The sequence below is a fragment of the Heterocephalus glaber genome, unplaced genomic scaffold (assembly GCF_053883595.1).
Source record: "Heterocephalus glaber isolate CG9 unplaced genomic scaffold, H.glaber_assembly_v1.0 deba00001707, whole genome shotgun sequence".
NCBI lineage: Eukaryota > Metazoa > Chordata > Mammalia > Rodentia > Bathyergidae > Heterocephalus > Heterocephalus glaber.
Window position 1 is genome coordinate 1,861,732 of NW_028258427.1, and position 16,178 is coordinate 1,877,909.

At 36.1% G+C, this 16,178-nt stretch overlaps 1 protein-coding gene across 4 annotated transcripts in view; it reads left to right on the forward strand.

Annotated features, from left to right (window-relative positions):
• Neto2 (neuropilin and tolloid like 2) overlaps positions 1 to 16,178 on the forward strand; it is a 54,419-nt gene that overhangs the window by 31,318 nt on the left and 6,923 nt on the right. For all 4 annotated transcript variants that reach the window (XM_004873893.4, XM_004873894.4, XM_021251468.2 and 1 more), the window contains exon 7: positions 2,409 to 2,637. In XM_004873893.4, coding sequence (XP_004873950.1) covers positions 2,409 to 2,637 — 229 coding nt within the window. The remainder of the gene's footprint in view (positions 1 to 2,408; positions 2,638 to 16,178) is intronic.

Here is a 16,178-nt window from a genome sequence, read left to right on the forward strand (position 1 = left end):
GAAAGTTAAAGGCTACCATAACACTTGAATACCCAAGAAGTAAAGTAGTTAATGCATGATATTCAAGGAAAATGTGCAAAGAACTTACATAAATACACAAAAGGAGATTATTAAAATACACTTATACAAAAAAACCCCACACTTATACAGAAGTGTTTACGAGTATACAAGTGGTGTTTTCATTTTCATCAGTGCCCTTTCCATAATTGGAATAGATTTCCAGGACTTCATGTCGTTTTTGTTGGGGGTCTTCTCAGACTCCAAATAAATGGCAGCCCTTTTTCCCACTTGAGTTCTGAACCAATTGGGAAAAGTATCTGAATCATTTGTAAAAACCCAGTGTATGGAGATCCAAAGTAGTTCCTTTTATAGTAAACTAAGGCTAGGTGAGGGAAATCAGCTTAGTGAGACTGTCAGGTGTCTTGCTAAGGCCCTACCCACTGGTTTCACCTTAAGACAAGACCAGACCAAGGAAAGTTACCCAGATTTGTATTTGTATATACCTATCCAGGGAAGGAGACCAAACTCCCCATGATCCTGGTAACTTTCCACCTCCCTGTTTGGGATATAGGGGTAGGATAAGAGATCAAGAACATTTAAGGGCCCAGGATTTAGCTCAGTGGTTTCGCCGCCTGCTGCACAAGCATAAGGACCCGAGTTTGATCCCCAGTACCAAAAAAAATGAAGAAAATTTAGTAAGAGATGTCTTTTCATACCATCTGAAATAAGAGTACTTTGTACCCTTCCTTCCACATTTCATCTCATTCATGTTGCTAAGAATATTTTCTAAAAATTGGTTGAACTAAGCAACTAGAATATTTAGTTGTATTTACAACAGAAATGTTATATGGTCATGACTTACCTTTAGCTCTTGAATTGAAAATAAAAATGACTTTGAAGAGCATTTACTGTAGGCTTGTACAGAGCTGTTTCTTTGTATTTTAAAAAAAGCAGAAAGTAAGTAACTTCAAACATTTTGACCATTTTGCTGATATTTAGTTCTACCAATTTATAGTTTTACAAACCTAGCCGTTTAAGACTTGCTGTAAGCAGTAATGATACTAGGTAAGATTTAGCAAAATATTCTCTCATTGGAAGACCTTAAAATCTAATTGAGAGAAAAATATGTATTATTTGCCACCATAGAACCATGAGCAAAGTGTTTTGGCTACATACATAATGCAGAAATTAGTGAGAAGTAGTGATATGTTTACAAAAACATGCTGCCTAAAGGTTAAAATATATATGCAGAGGTTTTGTAACATTTGGAGTGGAAAATCTATTTCATTACCTATTTCCCACCATTCTTACGGAAAATGGAAAACTGGTCATTTCAAATAACTTAAAGTTAGTCAAAATTTGAGCTATATTTTTAATTGCATTTAGTTTTATGCCATCAAAGCATTTTAGAAGGGAAACATATGTGACTTGACCTTTTTGTTTTACTAAGCCCTTTAAATCAAGAGTAACAGCTAGAAAGTGAGTGCCTATTAAATGTCTTCAGTTGTAATTTAGTGGAAATTTTTATTCTTAGTATAATTTTAGTTGTAGTCACGTATGCACAACTAGTTCTGAAAACAAAATGTGTATGCACAAGGACACATGTAAGGGAACCCATGGAGTGAAAAATACTTTATAGAGTCAGACCAACCTGGGTTCAGATCCTTGCCCTGAATAACCCTGGGCAAGTTCCTGAATCTCTCACCATGATGCAAATACCTGTTTTATTAGTGTGTTCTTTTATAGATTAATGATTAAATTCCTTCTAAACCCACAGTTTGCAGATGTAAAAGATGTCTTTGAACAAGAATGAACCAAATGTATTTTAAGAAATAACAGTGTTAATTAGCAAACTGCCTGTAAGTTTTGAATAAAGAAGACGCTATGGTGCTGACTTTGTCTGAAAGTATAGAAAGTGTTAGGGGTGAATCATAAAAGAACTTAAGTGTGCAACAAGTAGAAAAATGGGTGAGTAAATGAGAGGACATTGTGGGTATGAGTTTGTTATAAAGAGCATAACATTTCTGATATGTTACAGCAAAAGCAGGAAGTATGTGCCTTAGATATCTTCTAAACTTTGATTTTAAAATATATAGAGAAACAAATGAACTCACTATTAAAATAATAAAATTATGAGTGATTCCACTATCAGTACCATGAGATTGCTTTTATAAGGAAAATGTGTAAAGTTTAAAATTTTCTTCTCTTTGTACACAAAAAGTTTATGTTCCATTCAGACAAAGAATCAGACCATTAGTTTTAGATCTTTTAACTACTTAAGTATCAAACTTTTATCTGTTATGTTTTTCCCTCAGCTATTAAAATTCAGTCTGCCATGTTGACCGTGAACATTGAGAAGTGGGGAAAAAAAGGTTTTTTAAAGCATTGTTTTTGTTTTAATTGTACAGATTTATTTGAGATTCCTAGATTATCAAATGGAACACTCAAATGAATGCAAGAGAAACTTCGTGGCAGTCTATGATGGAAGCAGTGCTATTGAAAATCTGAAAGCCAAGTTTTGCAGCACTGTGGCCAATGATGTAATGCTTAAAACAGGAGTTGGAGTGATACGAATGTGGGCAGATGAAGGTAGTCGGCTTAGCAGGTTCAGAATGCTCTTTACTTCCTTTGTGGAGCGTAAGTACATAATTCCTATACTGTTGAGATGTTTTATATACTTTTGACTCATTCACAATATACTCAGTGAGCATTTACTTGTGACTAAAAGGCAAGGTTACAGCATGTAGAAATTAATAACCCTTGGCCCTTGTGAAAAAGCCATGTTAACATAAAAATTGTGACAGCATCACACTTACAGTATTAACAAATGATAGGGATTGCAGAAAGTGGAGACTTAATACTGTCAAGATTTTCTAATTTTAAAATAATGACCAGTAGTAGTATTCAGCTTTGTAATTATTAATCCATCAAACTGTGGTCACCAAAGATTTGAATATTTTTTGAACTTAAAAAAATAACTTTAAACTTACAGAAAGTTGTACAATAGTACAGAATTCCCATATGACCTTTACTCAGGTAATCTTAACATAAACATCTTGCAAAACAAAAATTAAAATTAACATTGATGCAATATTAATTAATCTATAGACCTCGTTCGGATACCACTAGTTTTGCCATTAATGCCTTTTAATGATCTCGTTTCCCACATTGCATTCATTTGTCAAATATCGTTAGTCTACTCCATCTATAATAGCTATTCTGTCTTCCTTGGTCTTCATAATCTTGACATATGGTGAAGAGTACTAACCAGTTATGTAGTAGAATGTCTACCAGTTTGTCTAATGTTCTGTCACAGATTCATTTGAGAATGTGTGTTTCATCAAGAATAGCACAATTATATTGTGCATTTCTCAGTGCATCATATCAGTGAAGTAGGGGCACATACTATTGATTTGTCTTATTGCTAGTGGTATTAACTTTTATCATTTCACGGAGGTGCTGACAGTTTTCCCCAGTATAAAATAGCTATTTCTTTTTCTTTCTGTTTAATAAGTCTAAGATTCTATTCTTTCTGTCACTATTTTAGTATCCACTGATGGATCCTATCTGTAACATCCAAGTTGTTTTAGTTACATCCTCCCTTCTATGTACATTAATTGGAATTCTGCTGAAATCAGAAGAGCTATTTTCCCTTCAGTTGCTTATTCACTTATTTCATCAGTATGAGCTTATGTGTATTTATTTTATTATGCTATAATGTTATAATTCTAGAATATAAACATTATTTTGCTGCTTAAAGCCCAAGCTTTGGCCATGGGAAGCTACTTAGTTTGCCTCCTGTATCTATTCAATGTGCCTAATTATTACTTTTTTATTCACTTACTTTTCAGGCAGCACTGGATGAATCAGGCATAGCTGTGGTTCCCTGCCCCAGCCCTAGAAACAGTCTTATTTCCAAAGAGCCCTTTATCTGTCTTACTCTAAGAAACCTACCTTTATCCAAAATGCACAATTGTATCTATTTGTTCAATCCTAGTATACACATTTGTCCAATCCTAAGATTTGTCAAATTGCCAGCCCTTACATCTGTGGGAAATTCCCTAGCAGACTATTTTATTTATGTACAGTTCTCATTGTTATTAGCCTTATTGTCATGACACACCTGTTATTTAGATTCATTTGCCTCCTTTCTTTGTGGTTATAATATGCACTTAGATTCATTTGTGACTGTTTATATTTTGTTTTGTGTCTTCTGTCACATCTAGTTACTTTAAGCTGTTTTTATTTTAGGGTACTTGGAACATGATTATTGTTCCTATCGAATTCTGCAAAGAGAAATACTGGAAAAATGTCATTGCCCTCTCTTCTCTACTTCAGCCCCATTCTCAATAATTTTCCATTCTCCTCTTTCCCTGCTCCTGGTAACCTCTGTTCTACTTACTGTCTCTGTAAGTAACTCACATAAATGGAATCATACAATATTTTTATGTCTTGACTTATTTCACTTAGCATAAAGATTTTCAAGCTTCATCCTTGTTATAGTATGTATCAGAATTTCAGTCCTTTTTAAGGCTGAATACTATATATATATAACCATTTCGCTTATATATTCATAGATAAACACTTGCATTCTTTTCACCTTTTGGATATTGTGCATAACATTACTATGAACATTGGCATATAAGTTTCTGAGTTCTTCCTTTCAGTTCTTTGCTGGATCACATGGAAAATATGTTTAAATTTTTGAGAAGACAACTGTTTTCTACAGTGGCTGCACCATTTTACATTCCCACCAGCAGTGCATAGAAGATTTCAATTTCTCTATATCCTTACCAACACTTGGGTGTTTTGCATAATTTTTATGATAACCATCCAAATGTATGTAAAGTACTCTCGTTGTCGTCTTTAGCCATTATTATAAATTCTCTGGAGATATGTCTATTCAAGTCCTTCATGCATTTTTTAAATTGAGTCATTTGTTTTTGAAGTTATATGAGTTCTTAATATATATATTGGATATCAGTCACTTATCGGATAACATGATTAGCAGATATTTTTTCCCAGTCTATATGTTCTCTTTTCACTCCTAATAGTCTTTTGACACAACATAAATTGTTCCATTTTGGTAAAGTCCATTTTGTTTTTTATTTTGTTACCTATGCTTTTGGTGTGATATGCCAGAAGTCACTTCCACTTCCAATGTTGTGAAGCTTTTTCTCCATATATTTTCTTCTGAGAGCTTTATAGTTCTAGCTCTTTTGTTTAAGCCATTTGCAGTTGATTTCTGTATATGGTATAGGGTAAGGGTTGGCATCATTCTTTTTCTTATAAATACAGTTTTGTCAGGACCATTTGCTCAAAGAACTGTCCTTTACCCACTGAATAGTCTTGGCACTCTTACCAAAAATCTGTTGACCACACCTATTTTGAAATCTGGAAGTGTGAGTACTCTGACTCTTTTCTCTTTCAAGATTGATTTGGCTATTCTAGTTTTCTTGATTCCATGAATTTTTTGATGGGATCTTCTATTTCTGCAAAAACAACTCCATTGCATTTTGAGGAGAGATCAGCTTTAAATCTGTAAATTACTTTGAGTAGTATTGTCTTCTTACCTACGATAAGATTTCAAATCCTTGAACACAGGATGTCTTCCAATTTATTTGTTGTCTTTAATTTCTTTAAAAGCAGTGTTTGTAGTTTTCAGTTACAAGTCTCTTGACTTCTTCATAAATGTATTCCTAAGTATTTTATTCCTTTTGATGCTGATATAAATGGAAATATTTTCTTAATTTTTATTGTTCTTTATAAATATTTACAAACATGACTAATATTTGTGTATTTGTTTTGCAACCTGCACCTTTGCTGGATTATTTCATTAGCTCTAAGGGGTATGCAACTGTGTATGTCTGTATGCATATAATCTTGGATTTTCTACATATAAAATCATGTGATCTTCAAACAGATATCTTTTTTGAGATGAGTTCTTGCTATGTTGCCCAGGCTGGCTCCAACTCCTGAGCTCAAGCAATCCTCCTACATCACTCAGGCTCCCAAGTCGCTGGAATAGCTGGCTCTCTCTTTCCCGTATCACGTATTTCCTTTTCTTGACTATTTGCCCTAGCTACTACTTCTAGTACAACATTATATAGAAATGAAATTGGGCATCTGTGTCTTGTTCCTGGTCTTATTGGAAAATCTTTCCCACTGGGTATGGTGGCACACTCCTGTAATCTTAGCTGCTTCAGAGACTGAGGCAGGAAGGCTTTGAGTTTTAAGCCAACCTGGGCAATTCAGTGGGACTCTGTCTCGTAATAAAAAGTCTGGTATGTATGTGATTCAGTGGTAGAGCACTTGCTTTCCATGTGCACAGCCCTGGGTTCATTCCCCAATACCACACCAAAAAAAGAGAAAGTTTTTAGTCCTTCACCGTGGAGTATGATGTTACCTTCGGGTTTTCATATTAAGAATGGTTTCTTCTGTTCCTACTTTAATGGGTGCTTTTATCTTGAAAGGATGTTGAATTTTGTCAATTGCTTTTTCTTACTCAGTTGAGATGATCGTGTGGGGTTTTTTTCACCTTCATTCTATTAATGTAATACTTGACATTGATTGATTTGGAACCATCTCTTCATTCTGGGATAAATTCCACTTGGTCGTGTATATAATTTTTTAATATGTTGCTGAATTCTAAATAGTATTTCCATTAGTATTAATAAGGGATTTTAATCCTTAGCACTCTTTCCTTGTATCTTTTCTAGCTTTGGTAGGGTAATGCCAGCTGCACAATGAATATGAGGGGTTTGTTCCTCACCTTTTGGGAAGAGTTTAAGAATTGGTGTTCATTTTCTCTTAACTGTTTGGTAGTCCAGGGTTTTTAAAAGGTTTTTTTGTTTGTTTTGTTTTGTTTGTAGTTTTGGGATTATGCACAGTGCTCACTGAGCTACATCCCTAGTCCTTTTGTGTGTGTGTGATAAGGTCTTGGTGAGTGACCCAGGCTGACCTTGAACTTTCAGTCCTCCTGCCTCAGTCTCCCAAGTAGCTGGAGTTATGAGCCACCATACATAGCTGTTAGGAGGTTTTTAAAAAATATTTCTCCAATCTCCTTGCTAATTATAGGTCTGTTAATATGTCTATTTATTCATGATACAGTCTTGGTAGATTGTATGTTCCTAAGAGTTTGTGTCTTTCATTCAGTGGTGGTGAGCCTTTTAGAGCTTTCAATGATTAAAAAAAACAGCACACTATGGCATGTGTGCCATAGGTTCACCACCACTGATCTAGGTTAACAGTTTGTATTCATTATCTTAACCTTTTTATGCATCTGTAGTAATGTCCTCACCTTGATTTCTGATTTCAACAGCTTGAGTCTTGGGCCCAGAATTTAGCTCTGTGTCACCATGTGCCTGCTTTGCAAACTCAAGGTCCTGAGTGCAATGAGATCCCTGGTTGGGGTGGGGGAACAAACTGACTTGAGTCTTTATCTTTTCTTTTTTTAGTTTTGCTAATCTTGAAAGAACTAACCTTTGGGGGCCGGCCAGGGATTTAGCTCAGTGGTTTCGCTGCCTGCTGCACAAGCAGAAGGACTGGAGTTCGATCCCTGGTACCAAAAAAAAAAAAAAAGAACCTTTGGGGTTTTTCTCATTCATTTTTCTATTTTCTTTATCTAATCTAATCTTCATTACTTCTACTTTTGGGTTCAATTTGATCTTTTTCTAGTTCCCTAAGGTACAGATTGAGCTATTGATCTTACATTTTTCTTTTGATTTCTACTTTTTTTTTTCTTTTTTGTGGTACTAGGAATTAAATCCTTCACATTGAGCTACATCCCCAGCCTTTTATTATTTTGAGACAGGTCTCACTAAACTGCCCTGGCTGGACTCAAACTCCTGCCTCGGCCTCCTGAGTACTGGGATTACAGGCCTGTGTCACCACTCCCAGCTTCTTTTCTCTTTTAAATGTAGGCATTTATAGCTATCACTTTCCCTTTAAGCACTGCTTTCAGGATTCCGCATAAGTTTTGGTATGTTATGTCTTTGGTTTCACTTGTCTGAAGGTATTTCCTGATGTTCTTCATGATTTCTTCTTTGAAATCACAACTTGAAACTTATGTAGTGTACAGTTTAATTTTCTATAAATTGGTGAATTTTGTGGATTTCCTTCAGTTATTGATAACTAGTTTCAATTCCACTGTGACTGGAGAAAAATATATGATTTCAGTCTTTTCATTTTCATTAAGACTTTAATTTTCATTAAGACTCGTTTTTTAGCTGAATAAATATTCTATTTTGGAGACTATTCTGTTTGTCCTGAGAAAAATACTTATTCTATTGTTGGGTAGCCTTTTTTTGTGTATGTCTGTTAAATCCAATTTCTCTGTAGGGTTGTTCAAGTCCTTTATTTCCTTGTTGATGCACTATCTGGTCTACTGTTATTGAAAGTGGGCAGTGGATGTCTGTGTTTGTAGAAGTAGTGTTTGTCCCTTCCTTTCTGTCAGTGTTTGCTTCATATATTTTGGGGCTATGATTTTTAGTCCAGATGTGTTTTTAAGTATTATGTCTTGGTGAATTACCCTTTTATAAATATATCATGTCCTTCTCTGTCACTTGTAACAGTTTTGACTTGAAGTCAATTTTTGTCTTAGAATTAAATTGACTATCATTGTAACTTTGCATAAAATCCTTTTCCATCCTATGACTTTAACATTTTTTACATATTTAGATCTAAAGAATGTCTTGCAGATAGCGTATAATTGTATCTTGTTTCTTAAATCCATTTTGCCAATCTCTTCTTCTTGCTTGGAGAATTTAATCTATCTACATTATAAGAAATTGACAAGAAAGGAATTCTGCCATTTTGCTATTTATTCTGTATGTCTTACTGCTTTGTTGTACCTCATCTTATTGTTGACTTTTTTTGTAATAAAAAAGTTTGATTCCCTTTTCTTTGGTGCACATTCTTTAGATATGACCTTTGTGGCTACCATGGAGATTTTATTTTTTTGTGGATTGCTTTAAAAGTTATCTTTACTATTTGATGAGCATATGGAAACTTTTTCATATTAAAAGATACTGTAATTCATGTACAGATAACTTATCCAGCTTAAAAGTGGAAAGATTTGGGTGAGGGATATAGCTCAATGGAGACGTTGGGTTCAATCCCAAACACACATATGTACACCTACACACGTACACATGGTGAAACTTTCAGGAGAGATTTTAGGATTTTTCCCTTAGTTCTCTGATAATTCAAATAAGTAAATCTCCACCAGGAAAAACTGGCTTTCCTTTATTTCTTTGCCTTTACTATCTCCTAAAAATCCAAGTGACGTGTCAATATTTCTTAATACTTATTTTGGTTATTTTATTTATCATAAGTACAAATCATGTTGTTATCTTTGACAAGAATTTGCTCTCAAAAATATTGTCATTTTTTTTCACTTGGTTTTAAATGACTCTAATCCACCTTTGGACAAAGCTGATTAAGTCTCTGGTTCCTTTCCTCAGATTCATCTCCTATATGAAGAAAATTACCACTTAAGTGACATTCAAATTGCCCAGATATACTTGTGTATGATCATGTCATATATATTATAAAAAATTAGTAGTATTGTCTGTTACATTCATGAGAGAAACAAAATCTCGACTTTATACGCTGACTGATGAATATGGTGTAATGATAAGCTATATACTTTGTGGAAATCTAAAGTTTCTAACTACACATAGTAAGATATTATCAGGTATTCTTCTTGAGAAATTTGAAAAATAAGTTTTTCTATATTAATTACAAGATAGGTTATTATTCCATGGTTTCTGTGTAAAATTCATGGCTGTTTGTAACCATATACACACTGTATTACAGCTAAACTCTTATATCTATAATTTTAAAGTACCTAAGTTGCCACTTGGTCAGTTGGGTTATGAAGCCAGTTAACACATTAGCAACAGGGCTGTACCTACATGACTGTCCCATCATGCAGATTGTACCACCCAGTGGGACTGTGCCATGCCACCCAACGGGACAGTCATACATGTACCACCAGTGGTTAAAGCCAGCTTAACATGGGAACCTGTTAAGCCGACCAGCTTTCCTACATACCTTCCCTTCATTTGTTTAACATTTATCATAGAAGCTCCTGTGCTTGATGCTGTGAGGATATGAAAGTAGATGAAACAGTCCCTTTCTTAGTCACTTCTGTGAGGTGACATCTGCAAGTAATGACAGTACAGGATTGACTGTGACAAAGACAATTGGAGGCATAAGTCAGAGTGCTTTCCTGTTAAATAAACAAGTTACTTCTAGCAGGCAACATAAGTTATAGAGGAAGTGGTCCTTGAGTGTAGTTCTTTGAGTTTACCCTTGAGAATAGGTATTTTAGAAGGTAAAAACATCAATTGAGGTTATTCTAAACTGAAGTACTAAAATGAACAAGGCATTGAACCGAAACTAATTTGGACCACAAGAAGTAATGATAGAGAAAGAAGAGAGAAATGAGCCAGGAAAAGTGGATTAAGTTGCAGTATGAAGAACATTAAAGACTAAATTTAGACATTATCGTATAGGCATCTGCAGAATGGCATAATGAGAGCTGTACTTTAGATGGGGCGTGAAGGCTAGTTAAGGGGTCATGCTCAAGGTGGGAGCCCATGAAGGCCTGAACCAGAGTAGTTAGGGGGTAAAGAAGTTACAGAGCTAGAATCAAGAGTTGGTAACTAATCAGGAATGGAAGGTGAGAGTGAGTCAGAGACACCTGCAATTTTGGGTCAGACTGACTTTGAAAATGAAAAGTCAACAGACAAGAATGGAAAAGTGTTCAGTTGTCTTGGACATAGTGAGTGCCTCAGGCAGTTGGAAATGTCAAGAGCTCAGCAGTGGTATTTGCTGTTTATGAAATTTCTAAATTTTTTTAAATGTTCTTTAAGTTGAGAAAATTGGCCATGGACGGAAGAAAAGAAAAAATCTTTCCAGTTTACGTACTGAGAACTCCATAAGCCCAGGTCTACTCCAGTGGCTTTTACCTGCATTGGAAGACCGGGTTCTGCACTCAGTTTGCCCAATTGTGGATTTGCAGGGTTGGGATATGGTGTCTGCAGTGAGAGAAATTTCTAGCAAGGTTTCTTACCTAGAGTGGCCCTCCAAACCCCAGCCCTTGTTGGAGAATCAGGAAATGGAACTCTTCCCTGCATCTTCAGTTGGCTTTCTAGTGTACACACTTCTCTTCTCGGTCAGTTTTCTTGACTGTACAATGGTGATTTTACTGGAGACAGCAATTGTAATAGCGTAGAGTCTGGGACCACAGATGCAGTGCTCCTCTGCAGGTGTCTCCAGTGTAGCTCCTCCACTCATTAGCAATGTGACTTCAGTCCAGTTACTTTATTTTTTTTTTAATTCTTTTATTGGTACATTTTAGGTATACAACACATTTACATTTCTCATTGGGAACTTGTACCTTTACATGATGCATCTTGGTTCTTATTTTTTCCCCATTCCTAGCCCTCCCTTCACCCCCTCCATCCTTCCCTATTTACAAAGATTTTGTTTCCAATTTTTCCTTTCCCTTTCCTTTCCCCTACCCCTTTGGACTTTTTCTTCCTATTTTGCATTATCAATTATTCATTCTAATCATTGGTACATTTTAGGTAAACAATATAATGACATTCATCATTGGAAATTTACATCTTTACATAATCTCTCTTGGTTCTTATTTTTCACCCTTCCCCTGCCCTCCCTTCAACCCCTCCATCCCTCCCTATTTACAGACTTTGTTTCCATTTTTCCACTTTCTCATATTAATTCCATTGAAATTTCTAAATTTTTAATTTGAGAAATTTTAAAACTATAAAATAAATATACAGAAGATATTTCACTGTTTGAAAAAACTGCACATCAGTGATTTATACAAAAACATAATTAGCAAGAAAACCTTTTCACCTTCTTACTTTTCACCTCAGTTCATTTCCTCCTGACATCTGTGCTGTCCGGAGCACTGTCCTCCAGCCACATGTGGCTATCGAGCCACATGTATGGGCAGGCTAAAGGGGCATATGCTGTTATGATTAGAACAGACGACAGATATCAAACAGTGTAAAGTATCTCACTAATAATAGTTTGTGTTAATTACATGTTAAAATGAGACAACTTTGAACATTGTTTCAGACTCCCAAGATTCCATTGATAGAAGGGCTCATATGTTTGTGCTCATAGCTAAGAATGATTACAGTGAGAGAATAACACAGGAGGATCAGCAAAAGAAAAGAACTTTCAGGGTCTGGAAAAATCCTTGTGTAGGCTTCCTGTGCTCTTCCGTAATACTCTTACGAGGACACACTCTGCATGCTGTTTCTCTGCCACAAAAACACAGTAGAAGCTGGGCGTGGGGGAACACACCTGTAATATACCTGTAATCTCATCACTCTAGGAGGCTGAGGAAGGAAGATCACAAGTTCAAACCCAGCCTGGGCAATTTAGTGGCTTAACCAAAACCTTGTCTCAAAATTAAAAGGGGTGGGGTTGTTGGGAATGTAGCTAAGTGGGAAGGTGCTGGGTTCAATCTCCAGTACCTTAAAAAAAAAAAAAAAAAAAAAAACACTAGCATGTAACACAATGTTTCTGACCAGAGAAGCCCATTAGGACTCAGCACCCAAGGATTTTTTGTGATCTAGTTATATAGGCACCCTCTGTGTTGCATGTACCAAAATTTCTAACTGCCAAAAGGAAAGCAGGTGTTTGGGCATAAGTGACATTGTTTACACAAACTGTATGCATAAAGAACTACTTACACCTTTTAGGGAATGTTGGAAAGCCAAGTTTACAGATGTTAGCCAAGGGCCAGCCTTGTAACTGAACTTGCTAAATGTAGCAGCCTGCTTTGTTATCTGTTTTTTGCACAGATGTGCTGGGTTAAGTAAACTATATTAGTGAAATAAATTTACCTTTTTCCTCTTGTAAAAACATTTTTCATGTGTTACTGGTGATGGAACCAGAGCCTTCACACTGAGCTATGTCTTCAGCACCTTTTTTTTTTTTTTTCTAAGAAGGATCTCGCTAAGTTGCCCAGTCTGGGCTCAAACTTTTGATCCTCCTGCCTCAGCTTCCTGGAGTGCTGGGATTATATATGTGGCTACTTGCTCACGTATTTGGATCACATTTTATTTTGTGCAGTACTAGTCTGTATCTTACCAAAAAATTATTTTCTAATGTGGTTTAGTTATGGTATTTTCTCCACGTACATTAATGGTTTTTCCATTAATAAGTATCTGATAATTAAAGAGGGAAAACATCTCCCTTAAGTGGTATTCTTACATTAATTAAATGTAAAGCTAAATTGTAAGCCTGTAGTAGACATAGCTCCATATCCCAAATTTTAACTTTATTATCCAAAACAAGAAGAAAACTGCCCCTTCAAAAGTGTGATCAAAATAAGGTACTTCACAGAATTTTATATAAACAAAACTTAGTCTGAAACTCTCCATTTGATAAGCACATTTCAGAGCTCAAGATAGGAAATTTTTATATGCTTATTATTTCAAGTTGTTGAACTCTTTTTCTTCTCTAAGCTGTTATGATTTGTAATTGTCATGAGTCCATCCATGAAAACAGTATTTAAGAAGGGTTTATATAATTGGCCTAATTCTGCATGAGCGATTTACTTCATGCTTGCCTATTGCAGATAGATATGACTAAAATAGTAGAACTTTGCTGGAATGGATGATGTGGCATAGCAATGAGGATATGTTTAACTTTCTCCCAGGAACTACTAATATATATACCTCACTCTTTAAGAAAGGATATGGTTTTAGGATAATTTCTAGGACTAGAACTGTGAAAGCAGCAGAAAATATTTTTGTTACACGAAATCACTAAATCCATAATGTGATTTCCAGTGACATTGCCTACAGTTCCCCTGCAGGCTCAGCTGAAGGACAGAGCCATCTTTCATTGCCGCATCTCATCAAAAGTGGAGTGAAGCTGAAACTCTAACTCTCCTCTTCTTTCCCTAATATGATTGTAAGTAAAAGGGGGAGGGGGGAGTAGAGGCCTCAGGCAGTAAGCAGAGAGCAGTTTCATAACAGGCACAATTTTTGTTATTTGTCCTTACTTGTAGATACTTAGAATTTGGCCATTTTATTATGATTTCTAATTGAAGCAGGTCATTGTTATTCTGTATCAATACTGATGCATTTTTTTGGCATTAAAGCATTCTTGTTTAATTTCCTTTTTTTTTTTTTTTGGTACCGGGGATTGAACTCTGGTCCTTGCACCTGCACAGCAGGCGGCAAAACCACTGAGCTAAATCCCGGCCCTCTTGTTTAATTTCTTGTGAAAAACAAGCCCCAACAATGAATAAATATTTTTAAAAGTTAACACTCTGCACCATTTTCTCTCTCCCCTCTCTTATATATTTTTTTGTCAGTTTCACTTTTTTGGTCTACAAATTGTCCCGCAGAGCCCATGCAAAGCATCCATATGGTACTGTCAGAATTGTTTGAGTCACCACTATTATTTTTAGGGGTCAGATTTCCCAGTGCACATTTCCATCTTCTTCATTCACAGCATTATCTTTTGAGCTTTGAGATTCTGATGCAATTTCTAGTTCGTAATCCTCTTTCAATTGCTGCATTTTTATGTTTAAATCCAGTAAAGTTCTGGCCAGTTAATGGTTTTGGGAACACATTTCCAGCAGGTCTTGATGCTTTATTTAATTACTTTTTGTTGAGACAGGGTCCGACTATGTAATACAGGCTGGCCTTGAACTCACTATGTGGCCCATTCTAACTTCGCACTCCTGGTGATCCTCCTGCCTCAGCCTCCAGTGCTGGGATTACATGCATGGGCCACCACACCTGATCACCACGCTTCATCCTTTTTACCTGATCCTTTTTACTTGCCTTTCCTCTCTTCGCCCTCCCCTCTACACCTTAGAAAAGCACAGAAGGAGGCAGGGCAGGGGTTGCTGCAGCCTGGTGTCTCCTAACCTTGCCCCAGAGCACCACCCAGGGTCCCTGCCCTGCTGGGCATCCCAGGGCGGTCAGGGCGTCTACACCATGGAGGGCACCAGCCTGGGACTGAGGTCTGTGGCCTCAGGGGTCCGGGCCAGTCCTCACTCCCTGCGGACAACTGGGTGGGCCCTAACTGATGCATTTTATTTTGGGGAGGTGCCAGGGATCGAACTCGGGTCCTTGCGCTTGCATAGCAGGCAGTGAAACCACTGAGCTAAATTTTTAAACTGATTCTTATTTTAAACATCTGTGCTGATCTGATTAAAAGCCATAAAGCCTAATGTACTTGTAATTATATATGTAATTTGCATTTCTACAAAACAAAATCTGACTATCAATACTATTTTCTAACTTCTTTAAATACTATGGAGAGCAATTATAGAGTCTATAATAAAAACTAAGGGTATTTTTCTCTCAATGTTCAATTATTGAGCATGGAATAGAAAACCTGTCTTTTAGGCTCCTTTTAAGTTACTAAGAGCCATCAAAGTATGGTCACATAATTTTCTGAGAAAGTCAGAATACCATGGAGCTACAATGCTATTTATAACCTCATTCAACTTGTTGCAAAAATGACTTATCTTCTCCCACAATATGAACTAGCTAAAATAGATAGTAGAACTGAAATATAATAGTGCATCATATATAATATAATTGTGGCATGGTCTATAAATACAGGAAAACTGCAGTGAGTAGAAATGAAGAGCTCAAAAATGCTATTTCTTGGCCCAGAGATTTAGCTCAGTGGTTCTCCTGTCTGCCTCGCAAGCACAAGGTCCTGAGTTCGATCTCTGGTACAAAAAAAAAAAAAGCTATTTCCTGCCTGGGATTTAACTCAGTGGTTCTGCCTCCTGCTTCACAAGTGCAAGATCCTGAGTTCAATCCCAGTACCAAAAGAAAAAAAAATGCTATTTCTCTAGGGCCATTTTCACTATTTTAAAGTACAGTCATTTGTAAAATACAGTTTTATGCTATTTACAACACAATTAAAGTAGGTAGGTACACTAGCAAATTTTACTATGTAAATAAAATACCATTGTACATCTTTACTGGCTGACCTATTCTCAATATGATAGGTTAATTATGTAAATAATAGCTATTGTCCTTATGATGAGCTTTGGAATCAACAGGCATTTTTGTAAGAATCCTGAAATACAGGGGCCAGGGATTTAGCTCAGTGGCGCCACACCTGCCTCACAAGTGCGAGGTCCTGATACCCTG